At 57.7% G+C, this 18233-nt stretch overlaps 1 protein-coding gene across 1 annotated transcript; it reads left to right on the forward strand.

Annotated features, from left to right (window-relative positions):
• Window positions 1-8680: 8680 nt before the first annotated feature.
• On the forward strand, window positions 8681-12032 carry NRARP (NOTCH regulated ankyrin repeat protein). Its single transcript, XM_055791073.1, has one exon. The coding sequence runs from the start codon at window positions 8878-8880 to the stop codon at window positions 9223-9225; it is 348 nt and encodes a 115-aa protein (XP_055647048.1). The 5' UTR covers window positions 8681-8877; the 3' UTR covers window positions 9226-12032.
• The last annotated feature ends 6201 nt before the right edge of the window (window positions 12033-18233 follow it).

Here is an 18233-nt window from a genome sequence, read left to right on the forward strand (position 1 = left end):
CTTCCTGCCCCACCACCTTCATCACCGCCTTCCCCATCTCTCTTGGCTTACCCTGGAGATGGCTCTGCTTCTTCCAGAGACGGGCAGAAGAAAAAGAGGGATTTTCCCACTTGGCTGGAGGCTCCTGGAGCCCAGCACACCTTCCTGCACGCACATTGACACCTCCAGCCATGGGGGTTATTCCTCCTAGTGGGATTAAAATGCCTTCTGCTGGGCTCGCCCTCAGTGGCCATAATTTTTCCATAAATTCTTTCTGTTTCTCTCCTCAGTTGTTCTCATTTTTTGCATATGATATGAAGGAATTGTGTTTCAAGTCCTGGTTTTCCAGCCCTGCGCTTTCTCTAGGTGTTTGTCTCTAGGAAAGCACATTTTTTTCTTAATTCCCTATTTATCTCAAATGGGAATTTCCTCTTTGCTTTTACCCCCAGGTCATTTTTATCATATTTGTGGTGTAACAGTTTGGGGCAAGACAGTGACAGCAGGAAGAGGGGGATTAAATTGTGTTCTGCTAAACTGGCATTGTTAAATGTACCTGTAGGCCTTCTGGTGCTGGAAAACTCGTACATGGAGGGACCAAATATCCCCTTTGTGGGTGATGATACAGTCAGTTGGAGACACAGACCTGGGTTTTACATGCCCTGGGCCAAGCTCAACCATCTTTGGGCCACAGTTACCTCATCCTGGGCCATCAGGATGAGCTCCAGTATTGAATCCGGTGTTGGTGCAGGGCTTTGGTGCTAGGAAGTTGCACCCATGATAACACGTTTTCTGCCTCTATGTCATGGGTAGATGTTTAAAAGTTGTCCTCTATTCCTAATGGCAGCATCAGAAGCAAGCGCCTTCCTTCTGAGCAGCTGAAGTCCCTTCATCCTGAGTCATCTGTGGTGCTGTGACAGTGGCTTTGCTTGGACGTGCAGTCTCAGCACTATGGACCGTAGCATATGTCTTCTCATCCATTAGTGCCCAGCTCTGATGCTCTCCATCTTTCCATCCCTCCACCCCTCCCCATCCCTGCCCAGGGGCAGAAAGGCTGCCTGAGGCTGCCAGGACCCTTTTCTCCTTTAAGCCCTTCCCAGAGCCCTCAAGTGTCCAGGCTGGGTGGCAGGAGACCTGCGGAAAGGGGCACATGGGATCGCTGACCTGGGACACCCACTGCCCCATGGCTGCAGGGTGCTGTGTCTGGCCCCTTGAGGACGTCCTGCCCCTCTCAGCCTTGAGTGGGTACTCTGGCTCTGGGGGTTTTGCCATTGTCCCTGTGTGTCAAGGTGACCTGTTCAGTGCCTGGAAGCGGCATGTCCTTACATCCACACACCTCTGGTGCCAGCACCGTTGATGGTCTGCAAACCAGTTGTCGGCTCCTCCAGCACATGAGCCACCTCCTCTGTGAATGCTCCCAGCTTGTGCCTTGCCATGTCCTTGTGGGCAACCAGACCCCCAGCTCCCCTGGAGCAGCACGTGGGGACCCTGAAAGTGTCCTTTAAGTAGAGGGAGGATGAGGCTTGTGCTTTGCCAGCAGCCCTTCTGTGCCAGCCACTGGTGGAGGATACTGGGGGGGCCACCCCAGCCGGTGAGCATGGGACTGCCGGTGCCAGAGGCTGAGCAGCCCGAGCCCCCCAGGCTTCACACAGATTCATCCATGTGTCAGCATCCTGCTGCTTTGGGGTTTGCTCTGGGAGGACAGAAACTGGGGATGGAGCAGAGCAGGAATGCTGCAGCCTCCCTCTGTCAGCCCCCGCGGTGAGCGATGCTTCATCGCGTGATGAGACGAACCTCTCCAGACCCTGTTTGGGGGACGCTTGTGAGTCACACGAACATCTGAGTCAGATGGGGTCAGAGCTGAAGCCCCAAGCCTCCCAAACACCACTTCCAGCCAGCCTGTGAGCATTTCTGGCCTTTGCTCACTGGGGTTTTGGAGCTGCAGCTTCACGTTGGTCTGCCACTGTTTCCCCTGCAAGAGGGGGGCTGGTGAGGGGGACAACGGGGCATGCTGACCCTGTCCCTCACCCTGGGGATGGCTCCTGCCCACAGAGCTGCCTGGAAGGGGCCCTTCCTCTGATCCCTGGGGACAGGAGGGTCACCTTCTGGCCACCTGTAGGACTTTATCTCCCTGCCATCTCTGTCAATTTGGGGGTGAGTGCTTGCGCTTGCAGGCTGGGCTGCTGGCAGCCAGCTGTGCTGGGGCAGGCTCACCACGGTGGGACTTGTTTTAGGAGAAGACCAACCCAGAGCAGACACCAGCAGGTCATATGTGTGCGTGGGCATGGCATGGGACAGCTCCCAAAGGGTCTCATCCAGCTCCTGGGGATGGGGGCAGCGGCTGAGACCCAGCACAGCACCTCTCCCTTTCTGCTGCCTGCAGGAGGTGATGTCGAGGTGGGACCTGTGCAACAAGGTCATCTCCAGTCATAGACACAGTCAACGTCAAACTCCACCTCAAAGCAGCCTTGAGGAGCATCCAGGAAGTCATAAATTGTCCAGTTTTGAATGGTGGATACAGATCAAAGGGAATTAAACCAGCTTTTTAGTCAGCCTACAATATTGTTTCCCTATCTGGCTACTTTAAAAAAAAAAAAAGATTAAAAATCCCATTGTCTGTGCCATACTAATGTTTAACATTTATTAGGGCAGTAACGAGCCCTCCGTGGTTTTATGGAGCCGTTTGATGGTGTGTTGGAAGGGCAGCGCCCTGGCAGGCGTGCAGGCTCTGGGGGGGCTGGCCACGCCGAGAGCCCTTCGACCCCCAGGTCACTTCACCTGCGCTCAGCTCCTGCCCCGGCAGGGCAAGCTGCAGTTGTGGCCAGAGCCTGTTGATAAAACAGCGCTGGGGAAGAAATTTATCTCTGTTTTATCACGCCAGCCTGAATGAGACCTGAATGAGCAGCTTCTCTCAGCCCTGAGAAGTGACAGGCTGCATCGGATATCAGCCGGTTCCTCTCCTCCCCTTGTGTACTCTTCGCATATCCTTCAGAGTTTGATGGGGACAAGGTGTTTGGTGCTCAGGCCAGCTTTAGTTTACAAGTGAATATATCAACATTGTTCCTCACCAGGCAGGAATGCACTTCCCTCCCTTCTCCCCCACCTTATCCCCATCCCCTTCCGAGCAAACTTCCTTCCTCCTGTAATCTGGAGCGGAAACCTCACTGCATATTTGACCAGCTCAGAGAAATCAGCTCGGTTTTCCCTGGCATGACTTTGTGCCTTGAACTAGGGCCGGCCGGTCCCTCAGGCAGCTGGCAAGGCAGGGGAGGAGGAGGAGGAGGGTGAGGGTTGTACCGCTGCCCATCCTCGACACGGAGCCACTTTTCCAACCGGATGCTCCGATCAAGCTCCCAGTTGCTCGGCTGCCGTTTTCAAACAAACCGGCGTGTTTCTGGGCACGGACCCAGGGCTGACGAGCCTGAGGCTGGCTGCAAGCTCAGGCCCTTGTGCTGCCCCACACCTCAGAAACTCTGCTCCCACGGGCAGGGAGTCACTTCTGCTGGCCCCTTGCCGGGGGCAGGAGAGGAGAGAGGTGTCGGTGCCACGTGAGGCGGGAGATTTGCATCAGGAGGATGTTTGCTCCCTGGGAAATAGCCTGGGACCGGACCCTTCCCATCAGCCTGCCAACATGTGGGCATGACTCTCAGGCAAATGAGCTTCTACCCGCTCGCCAGGCGTGCCTCGCCATGTGTCCTGCGGGGGGACGTGGCTGTGTCACCCCTCAGCCTGCTTCCACCCCAGGGATGCCCCCGCGGAGCAGTCAGGGGCCCCCAGGCCAGTCTCAATGGGATGTATCGCATCTTCTGGGGGAGCCAGGTAGGAACAGTGGGGTGATGTACCCCCATCCCCACAGCTACTACAAAGGAGTGACAGCACAGCACAATCAAACAAGTGGCCCTGGGGACCACGCGTCTCAGGAGATGGCCATTTCCTAGCACCAAAGCCTTGCACCAACACCAGATTCAATACTGGAGCTCATCCTGATGGCCCAGGACAAGGTAATTGTGGCCCAAAGATGGTTGAGCTTGGCCCAGGGCATGTAAAACCCAGGTCTGTGTCTCCAACTGACTGTATCATCACCCACAAAGGGGATATTTGGTCCCTCCACGTACCAGTTTTCCAGCACCAGAAGCCCTACAAGCAATCGTCAGCACCCCAGGCTGGGTACATTTAACGATGCCAGTTTAGCACAACGCGGGCTTGAGCCAAAGTGGTTCGGTACGTCTGCTCTGCTGCCACAGCGTGGCCCAGCAGCACTGGGACAGTGGTGCAGCTGGAGAGCCCTGCCTGTGGTGCTGGGTAGGAGCTCTCCAGCTCCAAGGGGTTCCCAGCCTTTTGCCCAAACAGCATTTTCCTGCTGTCAAATGTGGAGGCTGTAGGCTACATCAGAAAAGCTGCAGCATTTCCAGCAGGATAAGGACTGATAAGATGGGGCACTGGAATGATTGAAGGCCAAGCTGCAGTGCAAGGACCCAACCTGCACAGCCCAGCACCAGGTCACCACAGCCCCGTGGGGAGTCGGGGTCCTGCAGCCCCAGGGCCAGGCATGCAGTGATGTCCCCCACCTGTGTCCCCGCCAAGGGCAATGACCACACATAGGGTTATGACCACGCTTGAGTCTCACTCAGGTTTTAAATCACATTTGTCACAGGCTGGGAGGGAGGGAAAGTGGACAGCAGCATCCACAGTGGCATCCACTGGAAGCGGCAGTCCCCAGCCCACGTTCCCGCAGTGACCCCAGTGGTATGGGGTGTCCCAGAGGATGGGGGATGCCTGGAGCCTCCCCTGGTCCCCAGGGCTTCCCCAAACCACCCATGAGAGTTTTGCCCATGGTGACTTGCTCCCTGCAGAGGACACAGGGCACCTGCACATGTGTCCTCACTGCACGAGGACGCTTCTCTTGCAAACCCCACTTCTGGCCTCAGGAGCTTCTGCCCGCAGGACTGGCTGGGGGGGCACTGCTGGGGTCCTGCTGAAGGCTGGTGTGATGTGCCCATGGGAAAATCATGAGACCAGTCCCACAGCCATGCCCCTGCTGCTGCCCCACTGCGGGCAGGGCAGCTCTCAGCACAGAGGAAGGTTTTGCCGTGGGACAGCCCCCCACAGCCCCTTCCCCACTTGCCAAAACCAGCCGCCCGGGGCAGGGCTCCCCTCTCCTACCACCCAAGGGTGGATCTCTGCAGGAGGGGACCGCTGGAACCCAGCAGCCCCCACCCCCGTGGGCTCCCACCCTGCCCGCACCTCCACATCCCCACTTGCAGCTGCGGCGGCCGCTTTGCCCAGGCCAGGGGGCGAGGAGGGGGGGCGGCAGGGCCAGCGGCCGGGGCAACCTGCGCCTTCCCCCCGGCTCGCAGGGAGAAGCAGGCAGGTCGCTCTCCCTCGCACGCCTTTCGCTGGGTCTCCGCGCTGGGAAGAAAAGCTCTCGTCTTTCCCACGCTCTCCGACACATTTTAATGAATTAAGTGGGGGCACGCCCCCTCGCCGCCTGCCCCGGCCCCCCGGCTCCCGGCTCCCTGCGAGGCGCCCCCCGGGGGTGCCCGGGCTCCGGCTGCCTCGGCCGGGCACTGCCCGCTGGCTCCTGCGGGGGAGCGCTGGCCGTGCCCGGCGCCCGGCTGCGAGCCCCGCCGGCAGCGCCTCACCGCTCGCCCGCGGGCAACCATGGCGGGGGGGGGGGGGGGGGGGGCGGAATTCGGTCGCCCCGTCTGTTGGGGAGGGGATATTTTGGGGGAGGACGTTTGCTTCAGGCATCGCCGTGCCGGGTCCCCCTCCCGCCGCCTACAGCACCGGCGCTCGCAGCGGCTTCCCCCGTTCCCAGCTGAGAAAGCGGGGGGGGGGGGGCTGCAGGGCCCCCCGGGGGGACTCCAGCCACCGGCCCCCCCGCAGCCCCATAACCCGAGCCTCCGCACCCCCCGGCTCCCCTGCGCCTTTTAGCTGAGGTACAAATTGGAACTAAAATGCACGTTTTCCAAATCTCCTTTTTAATTTTTTTTTATTTTTTTTTATTTTTTGCTCTTTTCCCTCCCTCTCTGGCACCGCTCCCAGGCTGAGTCCTGCCCCCACCTGCCAGCCCGGAACATTTGCATGGCTGGGTCCCTGCCCAGGCTCTTGATTTTTCTCACCATGTCGCTGGCAAACGCGGATTTGCTTGCGAGGACGTGGCCCTGGCCCGGCCCCAGGCCGGGAGGTGTGAGCGATCCCCTCTCCCACGGCTCGCTGAAAGCGCTCAGCACCCCGCAGGATGCGGCCCGTAAATGCACAAAATCAGCTGTCCCGGGATAGTCAGGGGTGGAAAGGAGAGGGCGAGCTGGCAGCAGCGGAGCCCGCAGGGCCACCCCAGCCACGGTGCCACCACGTGGCCCCCCGCCGTCCCTTTGCCGGGGTCCTGCCACTCGCCCCAACGTGGGGCAGGGACGGCCACTGATGTCCCCGCTGCCACCACAGCTGGGGTGCTGGGGGGCAGAGCCAGCACCCCCTGCCCGCGGGGGGACAGGACAGGCAAGGCTGGCTCCTCTCCATGGTCCTCGAGCAGCCCTGGCTCCCGCGCAGCCCCTGAGCCCCCAGCCCACCTCTGTGCCCCCTGCCAGCCCCACGCCTCGGTGGCACAGGGTTGTCCCCGGAGAAGCTGTGCAGACAAGGGACAGCGGCACGGCAGGGTCAGAGCCACCCCGAGACCCCAGCCCATGGTAATGTCCCCCCCCTTCCCTGTGGGAATGCGATGGGGATACAGCTGGGGGAGCCCTGGCCTGGGCAAGCCGAGCAGGGTGAGAGAGAGACCAGGCAGAGCTGGATGGGGATGGGACAGGGATGGGATGGGATGGGATGGGATGGGATGGGATGGGATGGGATGGGATGGGATGGGATGGGATGGGATGGGATGGGATAGGACAGGGATTAGGATGAGATGGGATGGGCATGGGGCTGGAGATGGGTCTGGGGCTAGGATGGACAGGGATTGGATGGGGATGGAGGTGGGGGGTAGGCATGGACATGGGATGACAGTGGAGACAGGGGTGGGATGGAGATGGGCACAGGCATAGATGAAGAGGTGGGAACGGGCTAGGAATGGCGATGAGAAAAGCTAGCTGCAGAGCTGGACTTTGAAAAGTAGTCCCTGTAGTCCCTTGTAGGAAGGGAAGCAGGACCCCAAACCCCTGCAGCCCAAGCCGGGCTGGTTTGGCCTCCTCCAGCCCAGGAGCGGGACCCAGCGAGGGCCAGAAACATGTCCCAGCCTCCTCCAGCTGCTGCCTTCCCCGGGCAGCCACAGGGAAAAGCCACGGGAAAAGCGGTGGGATGTGCGGTGCCCTGAGCTCAGGGCCGCTGTCCTGCCGCTGTGACGGGTGACTCCGAGGTGGCAAGTGCCATCGGTTGGCAATTCCGCAGCTGGCCGGTTTCTCCCGTTCCATTCCCAAAGGGAGGCACAGCCGCTGTCACTTCATTTTACGACACGCTCCTTCCTCTCTCCCTGCGCCTCCCGCTCCGCTCCCGCGACCAAATGCCCAGCAGAGGTGGCGAGTGCTGGCCCGGGGGTGCCGCTTCCCAGCCAGCCCCCGCCGTTTGCTCCCCGCGGGCCAAACGGGCGCGGGGGCCCCTCCGGCACCGACGGGGGGTGATGCACCATTTTTGGTACCTCCCGGCTGTTGGCCGGGCAGGATCCGACCCCGCACAAAGTCCCGTGTGACCACATCGAGTCGCTCCAGCGCCGGTGGGGTCCGGTGGGGGGCTGCGCCTTCCTCCCCGCGCCCCAAATCAGTCCCAGCCATGGGTCCCTGAACCTCATGGCACCGCCGCTGTGTGCGCCCAGGGGGGCCAGATCCTGCGGGGCTGAACCCCCTCGTGCCCCTGCCGTGACCTGCCCCGGTGTGGTGGTGTCTGCGGTGCCGCTCGGCAGCACCCGGGGGACACCCGCCCCCGCGGGGTTCGGGGCCGGCGGGTCCCGGGGGCACAGCGCGGTGGCAGCGCGGAGAGGCAGCGGTGGGACCGGCTGCATCCGCCTGGCACGGCATGGTACGGCATGGCACGGCCCGGCCCCGCACGGCACAGCACGGCACGGCTCCGCACGGCCCCGCACGGCACGGCGCCGCGTGGAATGGTACAGCCCCGCACATCACGGCCTCGCACAGCACGGCACGGCCCCGCACGGCACAGCACGGCAAGACTGTACACAGGCCGGCATGGCACGGCCCCGCACATCACGGCACGGCATGGCCCCGCACAGCACGGCCCAGCGTGGCATGGCACGGCCCCCCATATCACGGCACGGCACGGCCCCGCACGGCACGGCACGGCAAGGCTGTACACAGCCCGGCATGGCACGGCCCCGCACATCACGGCACGGCACGGCACGGCACGGCACGGCACGGCACGGCACGGCACGGCACGGCACGGCCTGGGTGGTGGCGCCCTCTGCCTGTGACCACCGCGCCCCTGCGCTGCGCCCAGCCGAGCCGAGCCGAGCCGAGCCGAGCCGAGCCGAGCCGAGCCGAGCCGAGCCGAGCCGAGCCGAGCCGGGAGCGCCCCCCACCGTCCCCCCGGCACAGCCCAGGGGTGGGGGAGGGGCAGCGCGGCTCCTCTCCCTCGGGGGGCGTGGCTCCGCGCCCCCTCCCCTGCCGGCCGTTCCAATGGGCGCTCGGCGGCGGCGCCCCGCCCCTGCGCGCCGCGTCACGGCCGTGCCATTGTTATGCAAATAAAAGGAGGAGTAAAAGGCGCGGTGCGGGGCGGCTGCGCTCCAGAGGGGCCCGGGCGCGGCGGTGGAGCGGCGGCGGTAGCAGCGCGGCGGCGGCGGAGCGGCGGGGCCCGGGTCCGGCGGCGGCTGCAGCACCGGCAGCCGCCCAGCAGCCGCATGCCCGGGCGGGCGGAGGCGTCGCCGTCCATGCGGGGCGGCGGGGCGTGAGCGGCGGCATGAGCCAGAGCGAGGTGTCGCCGTGCGCGGCGCCGCCGCCCAGCCAGCGCGTCTTCCAGGAGGCGGTGCGGCGGGGCAACACCAAGGAGCTGCAGTCGCTGCTGCAGAACATGACGAACTGCGAGTTCAACGTCAACTCCTTCGGGCCCGAGGGGCAGACGGCGCTGCACCAGTCCGTCATCGACGGCAACCTGGAGCTGGTCAAGCTCCTGGTCAAGTTCGGCGCCGACATCCGCCTGGCGAACCGGGACGGCTGGAGCGCGCTGCACATCGCCGCCTTCGGGGGCCACCAGGACATCGTCCTCTACCTGATCACCAAGGCCAAATACTCCGCCGGCGCCCGGTGATGCCGGGGCCGCCGCCCCCCCCCCCGTCCCCCGCTCCCCCGGCCGCCAAAGCTGCTCCCACCCCCGCGTGGGGTTTATTTGGCGAAGATTTGGGGCCCCACGCAAAACACGCCACCGTTCGCCTGCTTTTGTTTTTTTTTTTTCTTCCAAGGGTTGTTTTCCTACTGTAATGTGTTTGGGTTTTGTTTTTGGTTTTGTTTTTTTTTGTTTTGGTTTGTTGTTTTGTTTTGGTTTTTTTCTCCTCCATCTACCTCGGCTGCACTCACAGTATTCACGGTTTCAGTTTGACATCTGGTCAGATGCTTTAAAGGCTCCCGCCCCCTCCCCGCTAATATTTAATCCTCTCTCCCCTCGCTCCCTTCCCTCCGATTTAAAGTATTCTGGCTCAGAAACGAATTCATTTCAACGCCCCCGCCCCCCCCCCCCCCCCCCCTTCCCGCGTGCCCCGGGACGGGCTGGGGGCTCGGGGCACCGCGGGGGGGCTCCTCCCTCCTGCAACCTTCCCCCGTGTTTTCCCACCGCTGATTTTTTTAATTTTTTTTTTTTTTCTTGAGGCGACTCCGTTGGAATATGACAGACACGGTTTTCTCACCCCGGTTTTGCTCCTTTTTTGTTTTATTTTGCGTTGGGTTTTCTACTTTGTTTCTTTTTTTTGGGTGTCCGAAGAAAGTCTGCGTCCTCACCCGCTCCTTGAATCCGTTTAGCACACCTGAGATCCCAGGAAAAGACATTGAATCCTTCTGGTTTTGTGTGTAAACTGGGATTAGCAAATCCTGGACTTTTTTTTTTTTCCTTAAAAAAAAGAAATAAACTCTAGAGGCAGAGGATTTGCTTTTGCACAGGAAAGGGGCGCGAGCGCTCTCTGCTGCCTAGAGAGATGCCGGAAAACTACTGAAAATAGTTTGGGAACTTTATTTTTCTTTTGGTGAAACTTGGATAACACTTCTCAATGCAGAACGATTCATTTGATGTATGTAGATTCACCCGCCTTTTATATTATATATATATGCCTAAATATATATATTTATAAAAGAAAGGGAGGAAGAAGAGAAAGCCACCCGAGGTCGCATTTTGAAGTGACTGCACGTATAATCGCAAATGCTGCTTTTTTTTTTTTGCTATGGCACAAGAACATCCATTTGGAAAATGCGGAAAATTTCAGAAGTCTCCTTTCTCCTGCTGGTCTTTCAGCCCTCTTCTCTTCGTCTGCACTAAAGCCATCCGTATCACTGCCATCTCCCCGTTCTTTCCTCTCTTGCTCCCTGCATCCAAACCATTGCGATTAAAAAAAAAAAAAAATAGTTACCTGCTGGTTTATTTGGGTTGTGTCTTAACTATTTATCATGTATGTATATATTTGTGGGTAAAGATTGTGAGCCTGGTTTTGTTGGAAGCTGGTGGTGAGTGTTTCAAAAATATGGTTTGGGAAATATGCTTTTTGTTGATGTTGTTTGTTTGCTTTCCTAGTCTTAAAACTAAAAAAAAACCAACTTGAGTCTGCCATGATTATTTCCCATTGCACTGAATATTCTGCTTTGTCTCTGATGGTTTCACCTACAGTTTGGTTTTTGGTTTTCTCCACTTCAACGATTTGAGATGATGTTTAAAAAAGCTCCAGATTTAAAGAAGAACAAGAGAAAAAGCGCTGTTGAAAGCGTCTACTGTTAATGCTGTAATTTGCAAGGAACTGCTTGGCCGAAGTCTTTCTGTGAGCATGGAAGGGGGTGTCCAGCACTTCCACTGGTGCTTCTGTGCGATAGTTACGGGGTGGGAACAAGATCTTTTCTAGCAAGGTTTTATCGTCGTTACCAGATGGTTGCACATTTATATTTTTTTGACTAAATGGATTTGCCACAATGAAATGTCATAACATTTATGACATGATATTAAAAAGTGTATTGTAAAGCCAAGTTCTAGATGGATTTTTAAAAAGAAATCTTGGTTATAAACCCAGTCTAAAGGGAGCTCTGTCCAGTGTTGTAAAGACAACATGATGTAACCCATATTTATATTTTTATAAAATACCTATTAAGACTGTGAATCTCCTGTGTGAATTGCTGGGTGAGTTGTTTAAGAAAAGTATTGTTCCTTTCCAGCCTCCTGGAGCTTTAGACACGCTGAGATTTTGGGAAACTGTATGTCGGGGAAGGGGGTTTGCTCTGAAATTGTGAGTTGATGTATTTTTACATCCCTTTGTATTTTACTGAAAAGCTGCTGCCCTTCCTAGTCCCTAGAGTTTCAATTTTCTATGCAACCCCCACACCCCCAGTCTCTCTTGATCCTGAGAAGTAAAAGGGATGCAGATTGATTCAAATTGAAATGAGGGTCCCCCCCACCCCCCTTGTTGGCTCATCGTGCTGCTGACCCTTCATGCCAAAACGGGGAGTACAAGAAAAATAAATTAAAAAAAAAGAGGCAGGTGGGGGAGGCTCTTTCATGCATGACTGGTTGCCTTCCAGCAGTCATCTTTTTAATTATTATTATTATTTTTGTAAGAAGAATATATTGATAATGTCAGTGAAATAAGCAGACATTGAAGCTGATGCACAGATTGCTCCAGAAAGGAGTTTTTCTGTAGATTTTTCTTTAGATGCGAATACCTTTTTTAATTATGTTAATTAATGTTAAGAATTTTTAGGCTTATATTGAAGCTGTATGTGGGTCACTATATGATCATTTCTAACTGGATAAAGTCTGTACAGTACAGCATATTCCTGAGTGTATGATATAGACGTGTAGCCCCAGAGTGCGAAATTTATAAATAAATTTTTCATTGATCTTTTTATAAAAAAAAACCCAAAACTAAATGGCTTTTTTGTTTGTTCTTTCCCACATGGTTATGGGTGATGCTGGGTGGTTCCTGTGGTGGGGGTGGCTGGCTAGGCTCCCCAGGTCCCTGTTTTGGTGTCTAAACCTGTAGTGCTCCTGGGGTTAAATGCATCCCCAGAGGGTGATGGCTGGGGTGGATTTTGGGGGGATGCTGGAGCTGCAGCCCCTACCACCCCCTTCCCATAGCTGGAGGAAGCTCTGGGGTGTCCTGGTTTGCCCTATCCCACTGTTTGGTGGCTGGTGGAGGGGTGATGGCTCAGGACCAGGATGTGCTGGACCAGGCATGTGGTGCTTGAGATGTTCCTAAAGAAGTTGCTCAACCTAAGGGAGAGAAGTAGGAGCTCTGCAACCAGCCGTGGGACTGCTTCTGGGGTCTGTAGTGTTTGGGGGGTGCATTTGGGTCTGCAGCCCCAGCCCCACTGGCTGAGCGCCCTGTGATTGCCTGCAACCCTTCCCAGGCTTTTTGCTTCAACCTGGGTCCCAGCAAGGGTTTGAAGCGGCTTGGTCCTTGCCAAACCCTTGGGCTGTGGGGATGGGGTCACCTCTAGCCAGAAGCTGCTGTTGGACTGGTAGTGGGGTGGGGGTCAGCATGGGGTCTCCATCCCCAAGGGCACCTCTGTCATCTCACGTGGCTCAGAGCAGGCTGGTGCCCAAAAGTGGGCTGAGTGCTGCACCTTTGGAGGTTTTCCAGGCAGGATCTGGCTGCTCTGGGAAGTGGGAAAAGCAAGAGGCAGCCCTGTGCCAGCGACCCGCTGGGTCCTGCCCTCAGCTGGGGCTTTGAAAGCAGGGGGCAGGCAAGCTTCCCTCACTGGCACTGGTGTGGGGGTTTTGAATGAGGCTTTTTCTATATCAATAATTTTTCCAGCTCTGGAAATTCCCAAATCCCCAGGAAATTTGTGCCATGCTCAGTTTGACTCTGGGTGTGGATTCCCAGGAATGCTGGGAGCGCTGTCCTGCAAATGGCAGTGGGGAGGAAACCTGGAGAAGGGGCTTGGTGTGATCTCTCCAGGTTGGCCAACTTCCACCCTGATGTGCCAAGCCCCGTGCCACACTGCCAGCACAGGACAGTGCCTGGGATGGGCACAGCTGGCTGCCCAGGGTGCCCTGGGGACACGCAGCCTGCCCAGGCACAGCCCTGGATGGACACCACCGAGTGACCCAGCTGGTTTTTAGCAGGACAAAAAAAGATGATGCCAAAAGCATCAGGTTTTGGTATCAACCCGCTGGTTGTCCTGTGGGTTTATCGCCCAGGTCTCGCAGCTGCTGCTGACTGTGGCCAGACCTGTGGGATGTGTGCGTGGGGTGAGCATCGCTCCCCTCTCCTGCCATGCCGTGATCTTGTCCCACCTGGGCACTGTGTGACACCAGCCCACCAGTGAGTGCCCCCAGACCTCCCTCCAGCACAGCGGTCCATGGGCTCACACCTGGGGGTGCAGCTCACACCTGCCTCTCCACCAGGCTTAGGATGTTGCAAAAAACTCATCCAGGTGCCTGCTTGGAGTTGTCATGGAGCTGGGCTCAGCCCGGCTCGGCTCAGCCCTGCAGCTTCTCGCCGCTCACCTCATCCCAGGGCTTCAGCCAGGCTGGCCAGGCCAGCCACCACCTCCAGGATGGGTTTTTCCAAGGAAACACAGCATTTCTGCACACAGCTTCCCTCACCCCGCGGCAGCCGGAGCAGGCTGGGGCCTCTGGCAGCCCCTTCGCAGGGGATTTGGGTTGGGTGGTGAATACAAATCACACCCCCTGGCACCCAGCCCAGCGCCCACGAAGCCACCCTGTGTCCCTGGGCTCCCACATGCAATGGCCTCCGCAGCAGGGATGTGCCAAGGGCGCAGCCGACCCCCAACCCCCCAGGACTGAGCCCACCAGGGAGCAGTCACCCTGGTACCAGGCTCCCTGTATGGCCCGTGGCCACCCCGCTTTGCAGCTCTCCTCTCTACAGAAAGCCTGTCCAAGAAATCTAGGAACTCCAAAGACTTGCTTTTTCTTCCTTCTTCTTTTTTTTTTTTCCTCCTTTTCTATTTTTGTTCCAATAAAACAAAAATATTGGATCGTTTGGTGGCATAAGCACATTCTTCTGGCATTTTTGCATGTCCCTGGCCGCGCATTATTGTCCACTGGCCACATTACGTAGGTGCTGTTGTTCCAAGAGAAACCAAAGCAAGAATTTGAACTTTCAAGTGCTTCCTACCATTGTCTTTTGCTTTTGTTTGTGCTACTGACTCCAAACCAGATGGATCGGGCTCCCCTCCGGCCATGGGGGCGATGGGAAGTCAACACAGCCTGGTGAGGTTTGACAGCTTTGTCTTCTCTTCTATTGCCCTTCATCCGTCAAGCCCAGCCATCGGAGCTGAATCGACCAACGCATATGGATGGGGGGGAGGAGGTGGGATTTTATTTGAATTTCAGGGAGCTTAACACAGTAAGTAATGAATGAGAAAGAAAGACAGCGAGCAGGCGAGCAAGAGGGGACGGGCTGTAATCAAAATTCAGTACATTTTAAATAGATGCTTTGTTGGGCGTTTGTATGACTATGATAATGCCGCGGTCTGCAGATCCGAATAAGAGTTACCTTTTTTTAAAAAAAAAAAGAAATCACAATCAACTTCTGTTCGGTGCTGGGGAGGAGATGGCAGCTCGGTCTGGCTGTCCAGACTGGCCTCTTTTCCAGCCTCTATATTTTGTCCCTTCTTGAGGCTTTCTGGGCTCCATCCCTGCCATGGGGGTGAGCCCCTCTGGGTGGGTGGGAGGCAGGGGGTGGCAGGGTGGCCGGGCAGGCCACGGTTGGTGGCACCCAGAGTCCACAGCACATCGTGCAGGACAGGACGGCTCATGGTTTCAACCTGTTTTGCTGCTGACCCAAAGCTGCTGCAGTGTTTGATGTTGGGTCTTGGTGCAAAGGTCCCAGTCTCCCAGATCCCTCCAAGGCTGGAGCTGGCCACTGTCTGGGGCATGGAGTTGTTTTGGGGTCTTCCTGGAGTGCATGTGACCTTCACACCCTGCCACGAGGTGGGTACAAGGTTTTCAGTGCCAAGCCCCCATGCCCTAAAATTGCTGCCACTCTGTGGACCTCCATGCTCAGGGGGCTGTGTCCCCCCAGGGATGCTCCCAGGCTTGGGATGCCTCAGCACAGGGACCATGGGGGGCTCCCGTTTCTCCTTGGTAGCAGTGAGCATCCCAGGGAATAGCACTGTCAATCGTGTGGGCAGCAGAAACTTCTTTCTTCTCTTCCCAAACATTCTTCAGCTATGTCCCACTCCCACCATGAGCACCCATCTTTAGGGGTGCCCAGGGAGAGGTGACCTCTGGGTCTCACAGCAGGTGGGATGCAGAACTGTGAGTGCAATGTAGGTTTTAGCTTCTTCATGTTAGCAGGTTTCTTTTCCTGACCCTAACAAAATGGCCAAGAAGGGAAACATCCTGGTTTGGCTCATTTTGGGGAGGACAGTGGATGGGGCTTGGGTCTGGAGGTGTGGAAGGCTGCTTGGATGGAGGGAATGAGGGAAGGATGGGGGGTGGCTAGGGAGGGTTGGCGGGGATCGCTGGGAACATGGAGGGATGGGGGGTGGCTCGGAGGGTTGGGGAATAGAAGCAGGGCTGGGGATGCACAGATGGGCAGAAGAACAGACAGAGGCAAAGCTGGACTGCCGGATGGATGACAAGCTTGGAGGTGGTTGGGACAACTGTTTTAATTGGAAACTCCTCGTTCAGCCTGAATCCAACAGGATCCTGTGCCTGGGAGCAGTCTCTGAGGACGAGCCAAGGAGAGCAGCACCACCGGCAGCACCCTCGTGAGGTGGCAGACCTTGGCACAGCTGAGCTGAACGTGTCCTCCTGCTGCTTTTTAAGACAAGGGTCCCCAGAAGGTGCCTCCCTTTTCCCCTCATGATCTGGCAGCAGCCCTGGCAGCCCAGAGGAGTGCAGAGGGACACAGAAGCCCAGCTGTGACCGTCAGCTGGCAAATCCATCTTCCTTGTTTCTGAGCCAGCCCAACACCAACCAGCTTCAGGTTTATCCTGAGCAGGATGGCCACGCTGGCTGTGCTGGCTCGCGGGGAGCCCAGCACAGGAGTGCCGGCAGATGCTCCCGCACAGCGTGGAGGGGAGGCAGGGCTGACCCAGCCAGCACGGCCACGTGCACCCCTGGCTAGAGGAGACATGGCCAGAGGAGACACTGGCCAGGCAATGACTGGCTGCTCTGCTAGCTTCTGCAATGTGTCAGGGGGGCAATGTGAGGCTGGGACTCAGCACTGGATCTCAGCAGCACCCTGGGGCTCAGGCAAACACCAGGGCACAACAAGCAGGCTCCTGGCTCCAAATGAATTTAACAACCAAGGAGCATCTCTGGCTGCAAACGGTATCTCTGAGCCTCCTGTCACTCCAGGAGCGCACTGCATCCTCAGTTCTTGTTTCCTCCAGCTGAAGAAACACTTCTCACGTATGCCCAGTCAACAGCAGGGGTATTACAAAGGATGCAATTGCACAGACGGACTCCAAATGTGCCCAGACCTCTCTCAGGTTTACTGCCCAGGAGCATGCCTGCTTGCTCAGGGAGCTGGGATGTCTCAGCATGGTTGTCCCACTGTGAGCTGGGGGAGGAGTGGCACGGTAGCTCTCTTGACACCTGATTTCCTTTAATTATGCCTAAAAGACTCAATCATCTGGCAGCTGGAGGGGTCTGCCAGGGAGCGGGTGGAGGAGTGGGAGGCACTGATTGCATGCTTGCAGCCTGCCCCAGGGGCTTCCCCTGCTGCCCCATCCCATACCCAGCCTGCCCCTCTGAGAGGAGGTGGTTCTTCCAGCAGCCCAACACCTTTGGGAACCACCAGCAGCTCTGACGCTTACTGGGATCTCTCCCTGGATGCTTCAGCTCAGAGGTCACACCTGGGGGACCCCTGGCCCAGCCTCAGGGGGCTGGGACACCCTGAATGAATGAATCCCTCCAGGAAGAGGGATGCAGGGTGGCCTGAGGCAACAGGGCTATGGGTACAGGAGGGTGCCGACTCAGCACCCACCGCCCTCCATGTCCCCATGAACAGGGGGGCACAGGGAAGCCCTGACCTCGCTCTGCAGCACCAGGACCAGCCCCTTGTCCCCCAGCACAGCGGCTGGCTGGGGCAACGGTCCACAGCGGGTCTCCACATTTCACCCTGCTCACATTCACAGCTACGGTGACAACTCCGAGCCGCCCCCCGTCCCCTTTTCCACCCACTACTCCCCCTCATTCAAAGCCTCTGTCCTTTTAAGCTATTTTTTTCCCCTCCTATTCATTTCCCGGACGCCTCTATCCTTTTCTCTTGCCTAGCCCCTCTCCCGGAGCAGCTGCTATGCTAATAAGCATGAGGCAGAAAAGGGAGCGAGCCTTTGCAGTGGCTGGGGAAGAGAGAAAGACCCCAGAGCCCTCCAAATGCTAAATAAATCCAAGGCTGGAGCAGCATCCCCGAACAAAGAGGCCTGGCCTTCCCCCCCCTCTTCCCCTCTTCCCAATTCCACCACCTTTTCACATTCAAATCCATTAAACAGCGAGCAGAAAGACCCCAAGTATTCATAGCATTGCATTAAAGAGAAAGCCCCGTGGTCCGTCTCCATCCTGGCTGGGCGGAGAGAAGGGCTCTCCATCCCCACTGGGCTGCCCGGGGGCTGTGTCTGCTGCGGGCTGGGAAACGCCAGGCTCTGGCCCCTCAGCATGGCAGAAGAAGGATAAAAGCCCCCTGGCCACCACACAGGGGGATGAGCTGCCTCTCACCTGTGTCCCAGGTTTCTTCCCTGCCTGGGACCCTTGGGCTCCTCCGGGATGCAGCTCCTGGGTTCTGCGTGCAGCTGGCAGGGGTTGGGTGGGAACCGCATGAGGTGGGAGAGTCTGGGGGTGCAACCAGGTGGGGACCCCCATGTGTGTCCTGCTTGTTGAGGGTGCTGGGGCGTGTTACAGCAGTGGCGGGGCAATGGGGACACCCCAATCTTGGGGCAGTGAAGACCTCCCGCAGACAAACCCAGGGCTCCTGGTCTTGGTAAAGGGTGAGAAGGGAGAGGGCTCCTGCAGGGCCAGTCACAGCCGAGGACCACTGCAATGCACCCCCCAGCCCCTGAGCAAGGACCAGCCACCTCTGCCTCACCACAGCTGGTGCTTACCCAGCAAGGCAGGTGCCTTGTGCTGGTAACAGTGGTCCCTTATGCCAAAAC

This window comes from Falco peregrinus, chromosome 1 (assembly GCF_023634155.1).
Source record: "Falco peregrinus isolate bFalPer1 chromosome 1, bFalPer1.pri, whole genome shotgun sequence".
Classification (NCBI taxonomy): Eukaryota; Metazoa; Chordata; class Aves; order Falconiformes; family Falconidae; genus Falco; species Falco peregrinus.

Coding starts and splice junctions, on each gene's coding strand:
- NRARP (XM_055791073.1), top strand. CDS start 8,878: ATGAGCCAGAGCGAGGTGTCGCCGTGCGCGGCGCCGCCGCCCAGCCAG.